A 21,372-nucleotide genomic window follows, 5' to 3' on the forward strand; every position below is an offset into this window, starting at 1 on the left:
GGAGGGGGGATCATTACTGTACAGCCTTTACGTTACTGAACCTCATTTTCTCGATCTCTAAAGGACTGGAAAAGACTACTTTCATTATGTTGTTCTGAAACTAAAAAGCAAACTGAACACAGTGAAATAAAATATATGAAAATACTTCATAAACTAACATAAAGCAATATTGAAACAAAAACTTATTATTTAAAAATACAAATGAAACAAATCCTTCAGTAGATTCCTACTGCCAGCCTTAGCCTCTCCACCTTATAATTAACCAGTTTTAATCAGGGCAAACCGGTTTTCAACACAGATTGCCTGGAAGGGCATAGTCAATTATCTTTTTTAATATGAGCAATACCTAAATACTCTACTTACCATTCAGGATTTCTTTTTTTCTTTTTTTTTTTTTTTTTTGCAGTATGCGGGTCTCTCACTGTTGTGGCCTCTCCCGCTGCGGAGCACAGGCTCCGGACGCGCAGGCCCAGCGGCCATGGCTCATGGGCCCAGCCTCTCCGCGGCATGTGGGATCCTCCCGGACCGGGGCACGAACCCGTGTCCCCCGCATCGGCAGGCGGACTCTCAACCACTGCGCCACCAGGGAAGCCCACCATTCAGGATTTCTGTTGCGTCCTCTGATCCAACAACTGCACAAACCTACTTTTCCAAAGTAATGACACTGAATCACTGTTTATAAAGCATGCTTTCCTTTTAAAAAATTTTTATTTTCCAGGAAGACCAATGGGTTATGATGAGTTACCAACTCTTATGTTTACAGAGTCTGGTATTAGGAAAAATGTGTCTTCATGCGAAATGAACCTAATCCCCAGGGAACCACACCCAAATAGAGTAATGTTCAAGTTACTGGAGCATTCTGAAGTTGATTTTGACTCCTGATACCCATAAGGGATGGTTTGTCCCTTTCCACCTCAGCTGAACCATGGCCCAATAGTTATTCCAAAAACTCTCCTCTTATAAAAGCCAAATGTGCTCAATAGACGTCCCTTAAACTACTTGATGCAAAGAAATGCAGGCCGTTGACTGAATCAACCATGATTAACCTTCAACATGTTTCCTTTCCAGACAAATGTTTATTATGTGTAAAATACACGTCTATTAGTATAAAATTTTCTTACATGAATCAGCAATTCAAAATGTTGTAGATCAAGCAATACCAATAATATCCTAAACGGAAGTTCTCAAAACTCACTATGGTCTTTAATTTTCAGAAGACCTGGATTCTATGTAATAGTATTTTTCAAGGTGACTGAATATTTTATATATTCCCCAGGGGAATATCATTCATGAATCTTTAGTTTTAAATATTCACTTTTTCTAGCCAAATAAACCACTTATTTTAAAAAGGCTGGTGGTATTTGGATAGCTATCCAAAATCGGTTTAACGATTTCATACATTAACTAGACAAGAAAGCAATTTTGTGAGCTGTAATAGGTAACCTATATAAACGAACAAGCTTTCAAACTACTAAAGGGCTCCAAGGCTTAAAAATAAGTACAGTCACAGAAAAATGTCACTTTTTACAGAAAGGTTTTTTCTATTTTGTAAAAAGTAATGTTTTGAGTATATTTACTTTACTCTTTTAAACCAGTACAAGTACAATGATAAGCACTGAGTAAAAAGTACCCTGCTTTATGAACTTATTTTTAACACACTGACGGCATACTGCTCACTGAAGACAGAAACATGTGATCCAATTATAAAACATAACATGTACGTGTAAACACATACAACTGAATAGTTGTGAAAAAATAGAAGATTAATCAAAATTCTCTGTTTTAAAATATTAAATTCAAGTTATGTGGAAATTTTATGCATAAAAAATCATACTGTATAATCAGAATAACTCTTTAATGGTCATTTCTGAAAAAAATATTAACTTTAGTTAAAAAGTTAAACTTTTCTCTTCAAAGTACTTTCAAAACTTCACTACTCAAATGAAAAATAAAATATTTTAACAATTAATTACATGACATGTTATATAGTTCTTATTCCAAGAAATCTTCTTGCAAGGTATAACTAAATCTGCTAACGGAAAAGAGTAAGAAAAGCCAATCTAGGAAAGAAAATTGTTCCATTAAGTGAAAGTCAAAGTGTGATCTCAAATTATTATCTTTTTTTCCCCCTCCCCATCATTTCTTTTCATGTTACCTTTTGAGACTGAGAGTGCCCTGCAGGGAGTTCACCTTGATCTACATTTTCTCTCAAATCTCCTCCCATCTGGGACACAGCACAGGGAAGCACTAATATCACCCTCTCTATTTCACCAGACTGAAAGCTAAGCCCAAACCTCACTCCTATCCCTGGGCTGCAATGAGTAACATTAAATAAATGCCTAAAATCTATAATTATTTCAGCAACAAAGTGGACTTGCTAGGGATGATTTTGCTCTACTGTTTTGTTGCCTTAATACCAATTAAACATTAAAAAAAAAAAAGCCCACACACATTAAAAAACCTGAAATTAAAACCATCCCTAGACAAATAATTTAAACGTTGGGAAAATGAGAAGTATAGGCCCAACCACTTATAGTCTCCCTCCTCCATTCCTACTTCACACAATTCACCCTAAATAGAAAGAAACAAGTTTTCATCCCAACTGCATCGGGAAACAGTGCCGCTTATTTGTATTAAACGGGTTGTAAGCTCGGAGAGGCAAACGGGACACCCTGAGTCCCCGTTTCCATCAATCGGTCTGGCCCTGCCCGTTCTCAGTCCGCGCGCCCAGGGCGCTGGGGGCGTCGGGGGTCGGCTCTGGGGGCCCCGCCGGCCTGGCCGCGGTGCAGGCGGGCGGGGAAGGCCCCGCAGCGCACAAGGGAGTCCGCTTCAGTTTTATCACTCGGTGCGGGGTGGCCTTTTTGTCGGAGAGCAGAACCTTAGCTGGAGGTGGGTGCGTGGCCCCGTTCTCAGCACCCTCGGTCCCGTGGGCAGCCTGATGCCCGGGCAGGCCTGTGCCCACCGGGGACGGGGCTTTCGACGGTGCAGAGCGCTGAGCTGCCCTTCCTCCTGCATCCGGGTTCACGGATGCCCGGGACCAGGGCTGCGGGGCACTGGCCGGAGGCACCCTGACGGAAGCCGAGTTCTTGACTTTAATTTGGGTGCTGGTGGAAGGCCCCAAAAATCGGACTGGCTTAGGACCAGTCTTACAGTTCACGCCTTCTTCTTCCTCCTCATTGGGCACTAGCAGTCGCCTGTAAATAGAGAAACAGGTTCTTGTCAACCAGCTGGTCCTGTAAACCAGCATTTACAGGTTTAGTAACTAAGGAAAACGTCTCCAAAGTCTACCTTCAGGGTGAATAAAAAGGTTTTCGTCAAGAATTTGAGCCAAGAGGTATCAACCTACCTCATCTCTCATCTCCCACCAAGGTCAATAAGTAAATTAGCAAGTTTACAAAAGATTGTTTCAACTGGAATACACTCTTTCAAACTCACACATAATGTTAATACCAGCAAGTTAAAATTTGGAGTGTCACACTGGAATTACACAACACATTACTCAGTTCTCACAAATTCTGATGTGATCCAGAGGATAACCAGGAGTATCCCAAGTTGTTTTTCCCAGAATAGCAGTTTCAAGAGATTTACTGAGGAAAAAAGGGTTTCACAAATAAACTTGAGAAATGCTACTGCATATTTTATTCTCCCCCTAAAGCTTTAAATTCTATATTAACAAATTAAAGATTCTATAGTAAAGACACCTATTTAGCTTTGTTGAATCCATATTTCCCAATCATTCTGTAATGCACCCTTTGGCACCCAGTAAAATTAGCATGCTATGGAACACATTTTGGGAACTGCTAGAATAGTCGAACTCATGGTACAGTTAGATGTATTTTGAATTTGAAAAGTATTGGACAAACCTTCAAAGATTCCTCAGCTGAGCTGCCATTCACTATAAAAAGCCTGAAGTGGAAACACTGTTTTACCTTATTTTATTTTTTATTCATTTTGTTTAAACTAAAACAAACAAACAAAAAACAGTTCACCCATTTCTCCCACTGCCCCCCCCCCCACCTCTGGCAAATACCAATCAGTTCCCTGTTTTTTTGCTTTGGATTTTGTTTGTTTGTTTGTTGTTTGTTTTTAAGATTCCACATAAAAGACAGCTCATATCGTATTTGTCTTTCTCTGTCTGACTTACTTCACTTAGCATAATATCCTCAAGGTCCATTTGTTGCAAATATATATATATACACACACATACCACAATTTCTTTATACCATCATCCATCAATGGACACTTAGGTTGTTTTTATATCTTGGCTATTGTAAATAATGCTTCAGTGAACATGGGGATACATATATCTTTATGAGCAGTGTTTTTGCTTTCTTTGGATAGACACCCAGAAGTAGAATTGCTGGATCATATGTTAGTCCTACTTAGAATTTTTTGAAGAACTTTTACATTATTTTCCATAGTGGCTACACCAATTTACATTCCCACTAACAGTGCACAACGGTTCCTTTTTTTCCACATCCTTGCCAACATTTATTTCCTGTCTTATTGATGACAGCCATTCTAACAAGCATGAGGTGATATCTCATTGTGGTTTTGATTTGCATTTCCCTGATGATTAATGATGTTGAGCATCTTTTCATGTACCCATTGGTCATCTATATGTCTTCTTTGGAAAAATGTTTATTCAGATCTTCTGTCCATTTTTGAATCAGATTGTTTGTTTTTCTGCTATTGAGCTGTATGAGTTCTTTATATATTTTGGATATTAGCCCCTTATCAGATATATGATTTGCAGATATTTTCTACCATCCAGTAGTTTGCCTTTTCATTTTGTTGATGGTTTCCTTTGCTGTGCAGAAGCTTTTTTAGTTTGATGTAGTCCCACTTGTTTATTTTTGCTTCTGTTGCTTTTCATGTCAGATTAAAAGATCATCACTAAGACCCGTGTCAAGGAGCTTACCACCTATTTTTTCTTCTAGGAGTTTTATGGTTTACATTCAAGGCTTTAATCCATTTTGAGTTAATTTTTGTGTAGTATGGTGTAAGATAGTGGTCCAGTTTCATTCTTTTGCATGTGGATATCCAATTTTCCCAACACCGTTTATTGAAGACACCTTTCTCCATCGTATATTTTTGGCTCCTTTGCCGTAAATCAGTTGGCCTATATGTATGGGTTTATTTCTGGTCTCTCTCTTCTGTTCCACTGATCTGTGTGTCTGTTTTTATGCCAATTCCATACCATTTAAATTACTATAGCTTTGTAATATAGTTTGAAATCAGGGAGCATGATGCCTTAAGCTTTGTTCTTCTTTCTCAAGACTGCTTTGGCTATTTAGGGTCTTTTGTGGCTCCATACATATTTTAGGGTTGTTCGTCCTACTTCTGTGAACAACGTCATTGGAATTTTGATAGGGATCGCACTGAATCTGTATATTGCTTTGGGGAATACAGGCATTTTAATAATATTAATTCTTCCAATTCATGAATAGGGACTATCTTCCCATTTATTTGTGTCTTCTTCAATTGCTTTCATTAACGTCTTACAGTTTTCAACATACAGGTTTTTTATTATCTCCTTGGTTAAATTTATTCCTAGGCATTTTATTCTTTTTGATGCAACCATAAACTGGATTTTCTTAATTCCTCTTTCTAATAGTTCATTATTAGCACATAGAAATGCAACAGAATTTTGTGTATGGATTTTGTTTATTAGTTCTAACAGTTTTTTGATGGAGTATTTACGGTTTTCTATATATAATATCATGTCATCTGCAAAGAGTGACAGTTTTACTTCTTCCTTTCCAATATGGATATTTTTAATTTACTTTTCTTGCCTAATTGCTCTGGCTGGGACTTCCAATACTATGTTTAGTAAAAGTAGTGAGAGTGGGGGTCCTTATTTTGTTCCTGATCTTAGAGGAAACGCTTTGAGCTTCTCACCACTGAGTATGTTTGCTGTAGGCTTGTCATATAAGGCTTTATTATGTTGAGGTACATCCTCACTATACCTGCTCTGTTAAGAATTTTTATCGAAAATGGATGCTGAATTTTGTCAAATACCTTTTCTGCGTCTATTGAGATGATCGTATGATTTTTGATATGATATAAAAACCATTTGATAGATTGTTTCCAGTTCAAGATGACAATATAGGAAGATACTGAACTCACCTCCTCCAATGGACACACTGAGTTTACAGTTATATATGGAACAATTTCCTCTTAAATAAAACCTAAAGGCCGGCTGAGTGACAACTACATATTGAGCAAATGAGAAGAAAACAACATTGAAGCAGGTAGGAGAAGCTGGAACACAATCTTGCCATAAACCCGTCCCCCAATGCAGTAATCCGCAACCAGGAAGAAAGTCAAAACCTGCATCTTCTCCCTGAGGAGGGAAAGATTCAAACCCCACATCAGGCTCCCCAGTTTTTAAGACATGCACTTGAGAGATGAGCCCCTAAAACATTTAGCTTTGAAAATCAACAGGGTTCAAGTCCTGAGGCCCACAAGACTATAGCAATCTGATAAACAGCTCTTCAAGGGTCCACATGCTCAGATTCACCCACCCCAGGGCCCAGTTCAAAGGCGGCCAATTGCACCCAGACTTAAATAGTAAAGTAGCTCACCTGCTGACAGAAAAGTGCTGGCCTGAGGGGCAGGTGTCTAATTTAACACACACATCTAGAAGCCCGCTGGAACACTCTCTGGGAATGAAGACTAGCAGGTACCATCTTCATGCTCTCCCTTTGCTGTGCTCCAGAGCACCAGTATTTCCTGGAAGAGAGCTTTTACACTCGTCTGGAACCCTCACTTTTTATGGCTCTTAGCCAGGGGACACCTCCTGATTGCCTGGCTCTGGAGGCCAGTGGAGCTTGCATTCCTGGTCCCATGGGACTGTAACAATTGGTGTTACCCAGAGAGGAGCTCATAGCCTTGTCTGGTACCCCAATTTTTGCAAATGCTGCCAAGAGACACCTCTACATTGCATGGCTCTGGTGGCCAGTAGGGCTTATGCTTGTGGGTCCCACAGGACTGTAACCAATGGAGAAAGAGTTCTTAAACAGCCATCACCCCAGGACACAACAAGAGGCAACAGACCCAGAAGCTCAGTCTTTCCGTGAAGGAGGTCTGTTAGCTGATCATCCTGACTGCAGCCTGAGGGGCAGACTTCTAATTAAACATGCATCTAGGGGCTGACTATAATCTTTCACAGAGACCTCGTAGGGTGGGTGCTATCTTCGCACCCACCTTCTGCCACACTCCAAAGTGCCAGTGTCTCCTGAAGGGGAAATTTACATGCATCTGGTGCCCTGGTTTTTGTATTTGCCACCCACAGCATGCCCCTTGATCCCTTGATCCCCTGGCTCTGGTGGCTGGTGGGGCTTGCATTCCTGAGTCCCATGGGACTGTGGCAATCAGAGAGATGGTTCCTGGCGGGCTAACATCTACAGGACACTGCACAGACAACAGACTGAGGAACATCCCCCAGTCTTTCTGCAAAGGAGGCCTTTTTGCTTGTCCTAGTGCTTTGGCCTGAGGGGCAGGCCTCAGGTTTGGCACATATGTATTGCCAAACAGAGCTGCTCTCAAGGAACATAGGCTGTGAATGCCATCTTGGTGCTCTCTCTCTCTGCCTTGATCCAGCTCCTCAGAATCTTTCTGAAAAGAGCTTATACACTCAGCTGGAACCCCGATTTTTGCAGGTGCCACCAAGGGGGCATCTTCAGATTGCCTGGCTCTGTTGGCCAGCAGAGCTTACACTTGCAGTCCCACAGGACTGTATATATTTGTAAAGCTCTAAAAGCTGCTGCCTGAGGGTCTGGCTTCCAAGCAGCCTCAATCTAGGTGATGAGATCCTCCCCTTTGGGACACTGACAGGTCTTGGCTCATCCTCAACTACTGGGAGCTATTAAAAATATAATAGGCTGCTTGGACAGTCGCAAAGGTTTGACAGTCAACTAAGAGCTGGGGCAGGGCCAAACAATAAGGTTCATCCTCTGCACAAGGCTACTCTTTCAAAACTGAGTGAGGTGGTTGTTTCATCTACTGTATAGAAACCAACACAGAGAGTCAAGTAAAATGAAGAAACTGAGGAATATGTTCCAAATGAAAGAACAAGATAAAATCTCAGGAAAAAACCTTAATTAAACAAAGATAAGTAATTTAGCTGAGAAGGAATTCAATAATGGTCATAAAAATGCTCACCAAACTGGGGAGAAGAATGAATGGACACAGTGAGAACTTCAACAAAGAGATGAAAAATATAAGAAAGTACCAAATAGAAGTCACAGAACTGTAGAATACAACAACTGAACTGATAAACACACTAGAGGGGTTCAACAGCAGACCAGATGAAGCAGAAGAAAGGATCAGTCAACTCAAAGGCAGGGCAGTGGAATTCACCCAATCAGAGCAGGAATAAAGAAAAAGAATGGAAAAAAGTGAAGATAATTTAAGGGACTTACGGGACAACATCAAATGGACTAACATTCACATTATAGGGCTCCCAGAAGAAGAGAGAGAGAGAAAGGAGAAGAAATCTTATTTGAATAAATAATAGCTGAAAACTATATAGCTGAGAAAGGAAAGAGACATCCAGATCCAGGAAGTCCAGAGAATTCCAAAAAAGATGAACCCAAAGAGACCCACACTAAGACACATTATAATTAAAATGTCAAAAGTGAAAGACAAGGAGAAAATCTTAAAAACAGCGAGAGAAAAATAACTTGTTATATACAAAGGAACCCCCATAAGACCATCAGGAGATTTTCAGCAGAAATTTTGCAGGCCAGAAAGGAGTGGCATGATATATTCAAAGTAGTAAAAGAAAAAAATCCAACCAAGAATACTCTACCCAATAAAATTACCATTCAGAATTGAAGGAATAATAAAGAGTTTTCCAGACAAACAAAAGCTAAAGGAGCTCATCACCACTAAACTGGCCTTACAAGAAATGTTAAAGGGACTTCTTTAAGCTGAAAAGAAAGGGCACTAATTAGTAACAACACATATGAAAGAATAAATCTCACTGGAAAGGTAAATATATAGTAAAGGTAGTATATTAATCACTTATAAAGCTAGTATAAAGGTTAAAAGAAAAAAGTAATAAAAATGACTATGATTACAATAATTAGTTATGGAATACACAATATAAAAAGATATAAAATATGACACCAAAAACCTAAAACGTGGCAGGGGATAGTATAATGTTGAGCTTTACAATGGAATCAAACTTAAGTTGTTATCAACTTAAAACAGACTGTTATAGATATAAGTTATTATATGTAAGCCTCATGGTAACCACAAAGCAAAAACTTATAGTAAATACACAAAAGATAAAGAGAAAGGAATATAATCATACCACTAAAGGAAGTATCAAACCATAAAGGAAGAGAGCAGGAGAAGAAAGGAACAGAGAGGAACTATAAGAACAATAAGAAAACAATCAACAAAATGGAAATAAGTACATACCTATCAATAATTACTTTAAATGCAAATGGACAAAATTCACAGAGTGGCTAAACAGATCAAAAAATAAGACCCATCTATATGCTGCCCACAAAAGACTCACTTAAGTGTAAGGACACATACAGACTGAAAGTGAAGGGATGGGAAAAGATATTCCATGCAAACCACAAGAAACCAAAAGAAAGCTGGAGTAGCTATACTTATATCAGATAAAACAGACTTTAAAACAAAGACTGTAATAAGAGACAGAAAAGGTATTACATAATCTTAAAAAGGTCAATCCAACAAGAGGATATAACATTTGTAAATATTAATGCACCCAAAATAGGAGCACCTAAAAAATAAGGCAAATATTAACAGAACTAAAGGAAGAAACAGAGAGCAATACGATAATAGTGGGGAACTTCAGTACCCCACTTACATCAATGGATAGATCCTACAGATAGAAAATCAATAAGGAAACATTGGCCTTAAATGACATGTTAGGCCAGATGGACTTAACAGATATTTACAGAACATTCCATCCAAAAATAACATAGTACACAATCTTCTCAGGTGCACATGGAACATTTTCCATGATAGATCATGTGTTAGGCTACAATACGAGTCTCAGTAAGTTTAAGACAACTGAAATCATATCAAGCTCCTTTTCTGACCACAATGGTATGAAACTAGAAATTAATTACACAAAGAAAACTGGAAAATTCACAAATACATAGAGGTTAAACAACATGTTACTGAACAACCAATGGGTCAAAGAAGAAATCAAAAGAGAAATCAAAAAATACCTTGAGACAAATAAAAATGGAAATGTAACATACCAAAATTTGTGGGATGCAGTGAAAGCAGTTCTAAGAGAGTTCATAGCAATGTTTACCTCAAGAAATAGGATAAATCTCAAATAAACAACCTAACTTTACACCTCAAGGAACTAGAAAAAGATCAAACAAAAGTTAGTAGAAGGAAGGAAATAACAAAGATTAGAATAGAAATGAATGAAATAGAGACTAAAAAGACAATAGGAAAGATCAATAAAACAGCTGATTTTTTTAAAAAGATAAACAAAACTGACAAACCTTTAGCTAGATTCACCAAGAAAAAAAGAGAGAACTCAAAATCAGAAATGAAAGAGGAGATGGTGAAACTGATGCCATAGACATACAAAGGATAATAAGAGGCTACTATGAACAATTACATGCCAACAAATTGGACAACCTAGAAGAAATGGATTAATTCCTAAAAGCATACAACCTACCAAGACTAAATCATGATGAAATAGAAAATCTGAACAGACCAATGACTACTAAGGAGATTGAAATCTCCTAACAAACAAAAGTTCAGGACCAGACAGCTTCACTGGTGAATTCTACCAAACCAATTCTTCAAAGAATTAACACCAGTCCCTCTCAAACACTTCCAAAAAATAAAAGAGGAGGGAACTCTCAAATTCATTAAGGCCAGTAGTACCCTGATACCAAAACCAGACAAGGATGCCACAAGAAAATTACACACCAATATCCCTGATGAACATAAATGCAAAAAATCCTCAAAAAAAAAAATACTAGCAAACTGAATTCAACAATACATTAAAAGGAACACACATGATGATTTACTCCAGGGATGCAAGGATGGTTCAACATCCACAAATCAGTCAATATGATACACTATATCAACAAAATGAAGGAAAAAAATCGCATGGAACATTATTTTAAATGACCTTAAAACTGTCAAACTGTCAAGCAGCCACTGTCAAAAGCCTGCCTGCTCTTTCCACTGCTTCCATCAGTTTCACTTCAGGAAGATCACCTTCTGAACATGTGTAATGGCAATCCTCCAAGTCTTCTCCCTCTGACTCAGCACTGTTGTGTTTTCAGAGGCAAATATAAGATACTGAACTCTGATTTTTGGAAATGGGATCATAATAGCATAGTGATTTGAAATATAATATAATATATTCAACCTCAAAACTCTACTGAACATAACTAAAATTTTGTAGGTGAGAAATGGTTCTTTGGGACCTCACAAGTGCTTCTAAGTCACCATTACCTGGTCCGTGAATCAAAAATGATGCTTAATAAAATCCCAGAGGAAAAAGACAACTAACACAGAGGAGAGTTTCCATAAAACCATTTCTGCTTGCTTTATATTTTGTACACATCTTCCACTGGACTCTAGTCCAAGGCTGCTCCACCTGAGCACTATTGCCATTTGGGATTCAACAATTCTTTGTCATGGGGGGGCTGCCCTCTGCATTCTAGGACGTTTAGAAGCAACCCTGGCCTCTACCCTCTGGATGCCAGCAACATCCCCCACCTGACAGTGTCTCCAAACGTTACCAAATATATCCCCTGGGGAACAAAACTGCCCCCAATGGAGAACTACTGCTCTAGACCCAAATAATATTTGCTAACTATAAGTCCGAACACCAAAATAAATAATGATAATAAAATGAGAGCCTTTAAGCAAAAAGATCTGCTTTAACATATGATTTACTACTAAAAACTGAATAAAATTCTCTGCACCTCTGTGAAAGATCTAGAGGGCAAAAGTAAGAAAGCAGTCTGAAATTTCATACGGGCACTGAATCAAATTCTAGAATAGATGATCAAGAAATCAGAATGTCTGAAAGTCATGAATACTACCCAGACAATGAAAATGAAATATAACTTTAAATGTATTTAAACCACAGTGAAAGACACAGATGTGGAGTGAATTCAGTGCTAATGATTTCATAGAACACAAGATAATACTGCTAAATAAAAATGTTATTTGTGGTAACAGGAAGGAGAAAGGGATTCAGAATAAATCACAGGAAATTTCAAATATTAAGTCTAATAAATTTCTTGACTATTGCCAGTAAAGTCTGGGATTTCACTTTAGTGGGGAAAAACACTTACCACAGCATTCCCACTGTGTCCAGTAGTATTTTTTTTTTTTTTTTTTTTTTGCGGTATGCGGGCCTCTCACTGTTGTGGCCTCTCCCGTTGCGGAGCACAGGCTCCGGATGCGCAGGCTCAGCGGCCATGGCTCACAGGCCCAGCCGCTCCACGGCATGTGGGGTCTTCCCGGACCGGGGCACGAACCCGTGTCCCCTGCATCGGCAGACGGACTCTCAACCACTGCGCCACCAGGGAAGCCCAGTATTTTTAAAATCATACTCTCCCCAAAAGAACATACCACATAACTCAGTTTTAAAGAATTACTTCCACTTTTTACATAGTTCTGGTAACTTTGCATTTAATTTTTTTTTTCTGGCCATGCCACACGGCTTGTGGGATTTTAGTTCCCCGACCAGGGATTGAACCCGGGCTCTCGGCAGTGAGAGCGCAGAGTCCTAACCACTGACTGCCAGGGTATTCCCTCAAGATTTACATTTTGGGGCTTGCCTGGTGATGCAGTGGTTCAGAATCCACCTGCCAGTGCAGGGGACACAGGTTCAAGCCCTGGTCTGGGAAGATTCCACATGCCGTGGAGCAACTAGGCCCGTGCACCACAACTACTGAGCCTGCGCTCTAGAGCCCGCAAGCCACAACTACTGAGCCCATGTGCCACAACTACTGAAGCCCGCACACCTAGAGCCCGTGCTCCGCAACAAGAGAAGCCACCGCAGAGAAGCCTGTGCACCGCAGCGAAGAGTAGCCCCCGCTCACTGCAACTAGAGAAAGCCCGCACTCAGCAACAAAGACCCAATGCAGCCAAAAATAAATAAATAAATAAAGATTTATACTTTGATGGTAAGGCAGAATATTCACCTAGGTGATTAATAAGCTCAATGAAGTCAAGAACCATTATTCACTCCCCCAGTAGAGGCAGTAAAAATATAGGTCATAGATTAATTTTTTAAAAAATCAACAAAGAACAGATAACCTCTTTCGAATTGGGGCCATGTGACGCAGGCTTCCATGTAAAGGCCGCTCTTCCAGAGTCCAACATTCTATCAGTTCATGAGGCACCCGCCAGTAGCTAACACCTGGAAGATAAAAAGACAATTTAGAGAACCACTGTCCACTGCCAAAGCCTCAGCAACACTTTTGTATAAGACCAGCCAGATAAAGTTTAAGGTTCATGACTCCCATTTGATGAAGAGAAATATAAGCAGGAAGTGCTCCCAAGAAGAGCCAGGGCAATAGTGGCACAGCTCATGATCTGGGTCCAGAAAGAGCTGGCTACCAGCCGCCCCAGCTCTGCCACTGATAACCAGAGGTGGCTATACAGACCTTGGGCAACTGAGTGTATGCTGGTTAAGGGCACAGGCACTGGAGCCAAAACTGCCTAGGTCTGGATCCCATTTCTGTCATTCACTAATCATATCACCTTGGGAAAATTTTCTCATCTGTGAAATGATGACAATAATAGTACATACCTTGCTGCGATGATTAAATGAGAAAATAAAAACAAAATGCCTAGAACAGGGCCTGGCACAGACTTAGCACTCAAGAGATGTTAGGTGCCTTTATTATAAGTCATAGTGTTGGTAGTAATGTGAAAGGATTGGACAGTAGGGGTTCTAACACTTGCCCTGTCTACCTCACTAGGTTGCTGCAATCATCAAATCAGATAAATTTTGTGAACCACTCTGTAAGAGGCAACCACTATATGAATATGAGGTATCAATACCTTATAGGCATCTTTTCAAACAAGAATAATCTGTGTTAATGTGGCAGGCCAAGATTCCAGTCAAATTCACTTAATTTTTAAATCTGATATGTTTCTTTGTTTAAATTTATTCTATTGAAGTATAGTTGATTTACAATGTTTTGTTAATTTCTGCTGTACAGCAAAGTGATTCAGTTATACATACATACATATGTGTATATATATATTTTTTCATATTCTTTTCCATTATGGTTTATCACAGGATATTGAATACAGTTCCCTGTGCTATACAATAGGACCTTGTTGTTTATCCATTCTATATATAATAGTTTGATATGTTTCTGATTGAAACCTGAAAACGTATTCCTTTTTTTTTTTTTATTTATTTTTGGCTGTGTTGGGTCTTCGTTGCTGTGCGTGGGCTTTCTGTGGTTGCAGCGAGCAGGGGCTGCTCTTCGTGGTGCTGCGTGGGCTTCTCAGTGCAGTGGCTTCTCTTGTTGTGGAGCACAGGCTCTAGGTGCGTGGGCTACAGTAGCTGTGGCACGTGGGCTCAGTAGTTGTGGCTCGCGGGCTCTAGAGCGCAGGCTCAGTAGTTGCGGCGCACAGGCTTAGCTGCTCCGCGGCATGTGGGATCTTCCCGGACCAGGGAACGAACCTGTGTCCCCTGCATTGGCAGGTGGATTCTTAACCACTGTGCCACCAGGGAAGTCCCTGAAAATGTATTCTTATGAAGCTTAAAAACCTTTGGCTAAGTGAAAGAAGCCAGACACAAAAGGTTATATATTGTATGATTCCATTTATATAAATATCCAGAATACACAAATCCACTGAGACAGAGAGCAGACTGGTAGTTGCCAGGGGCTGAGGGGAGAGGGAAATGCAGAGTAACTGCTTAATGGATACTGGGTTTCCTTTTGGGGTGACAGAAGTGTTTTGGAACTAAATAGAGGTGCTGGTTACACACACTGTTAATGTAGCAAATGTCACTGAAATGTATACTGTAATTAATTCTATGTTGTATGAATTTCACCTCATTTTTTAAAAAAAGAACCATAAAAATTATATATAGACACATTAAAAAAGGCTTAAAGAATGATGCTAAGTAAAAACTGCTTGGTATTAAAAACAACAGTAACCTTTAAGTCCCAAGAAGGAACTTGGTGTCTTCTTTTTTAATCATTAAAGGGCTAGTAATAACAAACAACTTAGCAAGCTGGGCACATATATTATTATATATAATAGACATGTCCAAATACTCGAAGTCTATGAACCTCATTTTAAGACAACAACTTTCTAGAACTGCTTGATCATACTCCCAAACCTACTTATGCTACAAAAACATCACCAAATCTCATCCATTAACTTTTATTTTAAAGTCAGGTTTATTGAGATATAATTTACATAAAATAAAATTCACTCTTTTTAAGTACACTGAGTTTTGACAGATGTATACAGTCATGTAACTATGGCCACAATCAAGATACAGAACATTTCTATCATCCCCCAAAAGTTCCCTCCTACCCTTCTACAGTTGATGCCCTGCCCTCCATTCCTTAGTTTTGCCTTTTCCAAAGTATCATATAAATGGAATCATACACCACATAGCCTTTTGTGTCTGGCTTCTTTACCATGATGTTTTGAAGATTCATCCATGTTGATATATGTATCAATAATCATCTCTTTTTATTTCTGAGTATTCCATTAAATGGATATACTGCAACTTGTTTTTAAGACTTTCATTTTTTTTCCTGCCTATAATTCACATTCATTGTACAAAACTTGGAAAATATAGAAAAGTATATATAAAAAAAAATAAAAATCACTTCTAATCCTAAAACTAGGAATCATGGCTCATGACATTTTGATGTATCTCATTCCAGTATTTTTTCTATTTGTATGATATGCACATAATTGAAAACACATTGTATTTAATTTTGTTTCCTGCTTTTGACCATTTCTTACTTTATCACGGGCACTCATCAACGTAAAAAGTTTTTCAAAATTATTTTATTTTATTTTATCATTATTATTTTTTCAGCCATGCAGCATGCGGGATCTTAGTTCCTCAACCAGGGATTGAACCCATGTTCCCTGCAGTGGATGCGTGGAGTCCTAACCAAAAGACCACCCAGGAATTCCCTCAAAATAATTTTAATAGCTATACTCATCTATAACCTGTGGATGTGCCAATATGTATTTAACCCTGTATTATAGACATTTAGATTGCTTTTATTTTTTCCCTATTATGAATAATGTTTAGTTGAACATCTCTGTTCACAAGCGTTTGTCTGCATTTGATTATGTCTTTAAGGTAGACTTCTAGAAGTAGAATTATTGGCTCAAAGAATATGAACAATTTTGATGCTATTGATACATACTGATAAATTATTTCCAAAAAAAGTAATATGAATTTTATTCCTGCCAAGAATTCATGAGATCTTTACTAATCTGGTATATAAAAAAATAGTTCTCATTTAATGTATAGTTCATTGATAATGAGTTTGAACCTCTGCCACGTTTATTTCCTTTTCTGGGAATTTTATGGCCATGAACCTTATACATTTATTTGTAGTAGGGTTGAGCTGGTTTTCTAATCAATTTAAATAAATCCTCTTTATTATAAGGATAATCTTTGTCCAGTTAATGCAACACTTTTATCCAAGTTTTTTTATTAGTTTCTAAATTTTATTTATAATGTTTTATGTTTTAAAGTTAATATATTAAATATTATGTAATCAAATTTGTCTTTACGTTTTATTTTATGCTTATAATTTCTTCCCCTATTAAGAAATCAGTTATTTGCTTACATTTCATTATAGTCTATAATAGTTTCATTTTTCATTCATAAATCTACCTGGGATTATTTTCATAAATGATGTGAGGTTAAAGTTCTGTTTTTCTCCCAAGCATATTTCTCAAATAATCTATCCTTTTTAATTGGCATTTAATGCTTTCTTATCACATAGTAATTTTATTCTTATAAATTTAATGGATTTTATTCCTGATCTCTGCATCTATTCTTGTACCAGAGAGACATGGTTTTATTAGTATAGAGCTACATATAGTATTTTTACCATCAAACAGAGTTAAACTCATCTCTCTAATGACTTCTACTTCCCAAAATGCTTTTGGGTATTTCACATGTTTATTCTTTCAAAGGAATTCTAGAATCATTTCCTCAAGATTCCCAAAGAGGTCCATTGATATTTTGGTAGGAATTGTGTTAAACCTATAATTTAATCTGAGAAACACTGACATCTTTATAATATTCAGATTTCCCATTCAGGATCATGGTATGTCTCACAGTAATCTTCATCTCTTCTTTTTTATAGATGGATGGATGGATGGATGGACAGATAAATACATTTTAGCAGTTTTCTTCATAAAGGACCCAAGCATTTCTTGGTGGGGCAGCCTAGTTATTTCATTTTGTTTATTGCTATTGTGAATGGGATTTTCTCCTATAATTTCTAATTAATTTACCATAAGTAAGCTGCTAATCTTTATTTATATTGTATCTAGCTAGTTTAGTCTACTAAACTCATCATTTGAAATACCTTTAGTCGATTCTTTTCCGGTTTTCTACAAAGACATATTGTCCACAAATAACAATAACTGTCTTCTTCCTTTCAACAGTTCTTTCCTTACTTCTGTTTCGTGTATTATGGCTTTCCACAGGCCTTCCAGAACTTTGTTAGATAACAATGATACTCTATTACATGCTTTCTAAAAAGTTAAAATCAGTCACACGCTTTGTTAAAGTCAGTGATCCCAGCTCTCTGCTCCAGCTTCCTGAGTCAGTGGAGAAAGAATCCCAGCCAGGCCCTCCCAAAGCTTCCCAGGCAGCCTGCTAGTCCAGCGGCACAAAAGGAGACAAGAACACCAGGGGGGTTGTTCTTCAACTTAAGCCCAAGTGTCTCAAAGTCAATTAAATCTGAAGTAATAAGCTTAAAGAGAATAGCATTTTGTTCAACACACTTCATCCTATCTGTTTGAGGGGCATGATATGAAAAGGAAAAGGAGGAAAAGTGAGTGGGGCAAAGTTGAGGAAAAAAAGGGTTGGTACTAGCTCCCTGCCTGAAAGAGGAACAGCTGATAGAGAGTTTTAAAAAGCCTTTTCCTTTCCTTATTCAATCTTACATGACTTGCAATGTCTGTCTCTACCAGCTTTTAAGCTCATTTGAGGACTGAGATGTGTCTTATTTATCTTTGGACAATTTTAGGACTTCATTATAGTGCTTGCACCTAATTGACACTCAATACATGTTAATTAAGAAAAAAAACCTTAGGCGTAGAACAGTTAACCCTCTGTGATCTTTAAGCAAGTGGCATGTCTCTCTGAGACTTCTTTTCCTCATCAATAAAATCGTAAACAGCATACAGGGTTGTTTTAGGACTAAGAGATACTGAATGTAAACTACATATCACACTGAATATCAAGCAGCATTACTATTATCAACTCACATAAGCAGCTTGGTAAAGATAGTCAAATTTCAAAGTGTGCATTTAAAGAATATTTGTTTTCTAAGGGCTCTTTAGATATCTTCCCAGCATTATTTTCATTTTCTCTCTCTCTCTTTTTTTTTTTTGATTACACATTTTATGCTTAATTTAGAGGTATACTTCCTAGGACAATGCTAGGTACACGGTAGGTGCTACAGAAACTCTTTTTATTATTATTTTTGTAATAAATTTATTTATTTATTTTTGGCTGTGTTGGGTCTTTGTTGCTGGGCGCGGGCAGTCTCTAGTTGCGGCAAGCGGGGGCTACTCTTTGTTGTGGTGCGCAGGCTACTCTTCATTGTGGTGCGCGGGCTTATCATTGTAGTGGCTTCTCTTGTTGTGGAGCACGGGCTCTAGGCGCGTGGGCATCAGTAGTTGTGGCGCACGGGCTTAGTTGCTCTGTGGCAGGTGGGATCTTCCTGGACCAGGGCTTGAACCCGTGTCCCCTGCATTGGCAGGCGGATTCTTAACCGCTGCGCCACCAGGGAAGCCCCAGAAACTCTTTTTAAATTGAACTAAATAAGCATAACTAACAAAAGTGTATTTTAGGTTACTGTATTATAGATTATTAATAATATCTAGCAACTCATGGGGTTTAAAAATTTGTAAGTAAACTGCCTCAGTGTTACTATAAGGTGACAACTACCTGGACCCACACCAAAAACATTTTCTCAAAAAAAGAAATGCTGTATTTGAACTTGCTTTGTCTTATTAAGGAAAAGTCTACTTTCTGCCATGAAATGAAAGAATTGTACTGTACCTTTTCCTTCCCAGGCATCAAAGGCATCCATCATTTTCTTCAATTCTGCTACTGAATAATAGCTCCAAATATACTGAACATTATTTCCTGCCTCCCTAGAAATATTACAAAAGGTAATGAAAATATACTACCTAGGTATGAATGTGTATACATATATACAGCTAATAGACACTCAATAAGTGCTTGTTAACTAAGGAAAAAAATATGTAGGTAATGAGTAGTTGTTCTTCTGTGATCCTTAAGTATATATATATGTATATATATATATATTCTATATACGACATACTAGATGAGTATAATATACTATACTTACGTACTAACCTACATTTGATCTTTTTTTTACTGCGGTAAAGTATTTGTTAATTCCACAATATAAACTGTGCAGACAAATCAACAAATCCTTAAATTGGTTTTCTTAAAAAAATCACCTAACTCCAGTAAAGTTAGAAAAGATTCAACTTTGACTAAAACTTTCCTAGCACTATGTCAGGCACTTATATATCATATATAAACATCCCTGCCTGTAAAGAATTCAGAAAATGATAACATATTAATTATCTAAACAGCAAGCTCATGTGGTCATGCATTAGTCACTGACATGTGACCCAATCCAATATCTCAGAGAATTAAAAAAAAATTTTTGCTAAGTGAATTGACTAGTATAAATGAGATTACAGGGAAAATATGAACAGAATAACCCTTAAGAATTTAACATGTTCAAGGCATAGAATTTTAAAGTTGGGAGGGACCAGATGAAAAGTCTTTCAGCATTTCTCAAACCAGGACACCAAGACACAGGCCAGTCCTGGATCCTTCAGTGGGCCTGCTGACTTCTAGGCCAGGCTTCTGTCCCTGGACTATAGTGGAGGGGAGATACCCAGGCATGTGGCTTTTCTTTTCTTTCTTTCTTTTCTCTTTTTATAATGCCTCTCAGGGGATTCTGATGACCACTCCCAGTTGAGAACCACTGTACTAGACCAAGTAGATGGCCTATTGCTTATACAGATGTGAAATGGTCTGAATTACAACCACCTCATGAAACAGGCCTATCTCGACAGCTATGAGATTCACTGTCTGTTGAGAGGTACTGGCTTCTTTCCTAGTCAACCACATATTCCATTCAGTAACACCTCTTAGAAGAGACCAAGACTTAATTTTGTTCCTTTTCATATTTAAACGCAGACATACCTTTTAAAAATGCTTTTACTGTGAATTCTTCCTCCCAGCTGCTTATCAATTGCATCTGTTCCATCAGTTTTTGTGGAATATACACCAATAATTCTACTCTCACAGCTTGCACCAGATGTGTTAAGATAGTGGAGAACCCAAACTGTTGGTTTATTGCAAACTAAACCATAGGAATCACAGAAGTCTGTTAAAGCCTGGGGCAAAAAAAATATATAAAATTTGAATTTAATTCTGGAGTAAAGTAAAAATGAATTTTCTCTATTACTTTCATGTAAAGTTGTAATTTCAGCTGGTCATAAGGGAAATAAAAAGATTATATATCTCAGCCTACTGTTTATGCCTTTAAAAACCAAACCATTTGTTGAATTTGGGGTATTGGGGGAGGTGAGACAAATCACCACCCAAAAACCCAAAACGTTTTCAGCTAGAGAATCTTTCTCCACATGGAAATTATGTTTTACTTCCTCTTCCTTTAGACTCACTACCAACATCATTTTAAAATCTTCATATAATAAGTAAAAGTTAAAATTCTTTCTTTTCCCCCCGATTTTCCATTTGACTCAATCTTCCTTTTACCTCTTACTGACTTGCCCCATGGTTGATGCTTATTCTTCACTCCAAATCCAATCATGGATTAACCAGATTAACTTGTTCTTTTACACTGAAAGATATGAATATATGAACTCGATATATACTGTCTGAACTCATTTGGCATTTATCCACCTATTCACTCAATCACTTGAATTCTAAGTACCTATGTGTGAATACTAAGCACTGTCTAAGGTCTTGGGGACATAATGGTGAGCAGGAGACAGGGTCCCTCCTTGAGTTTATAGCTGATGCAGAAGACAGACATGAAATAAGCCATCGGCACACAGTGTAAGAAGGGCTCCCAG

At 38.0% G+C, this 21,372-nt stretch overlaps 1 protein-coding gene across 1 annotated transcript in view; it reads right to left on the reverse strand.

The window, feature by feature from the left end:
- Positions 1 to 544: 544 nt before the first annotated feature.
- Positions 545 to 21,372, reverse strand: part of KCTD18 (potassium channel tetramerization domain containing 18) — a 30,752-nt gene continuing 9,924 nt past the window's right edge. Inside the window, exons 4-7 of the mRNA XM_081241814.1 lie at positions 20,477 to 20,670; positions 19,289 to 19,383; positions 13,297 to 13,399; positions 545 to 3,194 (exon numbers count right to left, since the gene is read on the reverse strand). Of these exons, the coding sequence (XP_081097940.1) occupies positions 2,690 to 3,194; positions 13,297 to 13,399; positions 19,289 to 19,383; positions 20,477 to 20,670 (897 nt within the window). The 3' untranslated portion in view covers positions 545 to 2,689. The remainder of the gene's footprint in view (positions 3,195 to 13,296; positions 13,400 to 19,288; positions 19,384 to 20,476; positions 20,671 to 21,372) is intronic.

The sequence above is a fragment of the Mesoplodon bidens genome, assembly GCF_964165515.1.
Source record: "Mesoplodon bidens genome assembly, chromosome: 8".
Lineage (NCBI taxonomy): Eukaryota > Metazoa > Chordata > Mammalia > Artiodactyla > Ziphiidae > Mesoplodon > Mesoplodon bidens.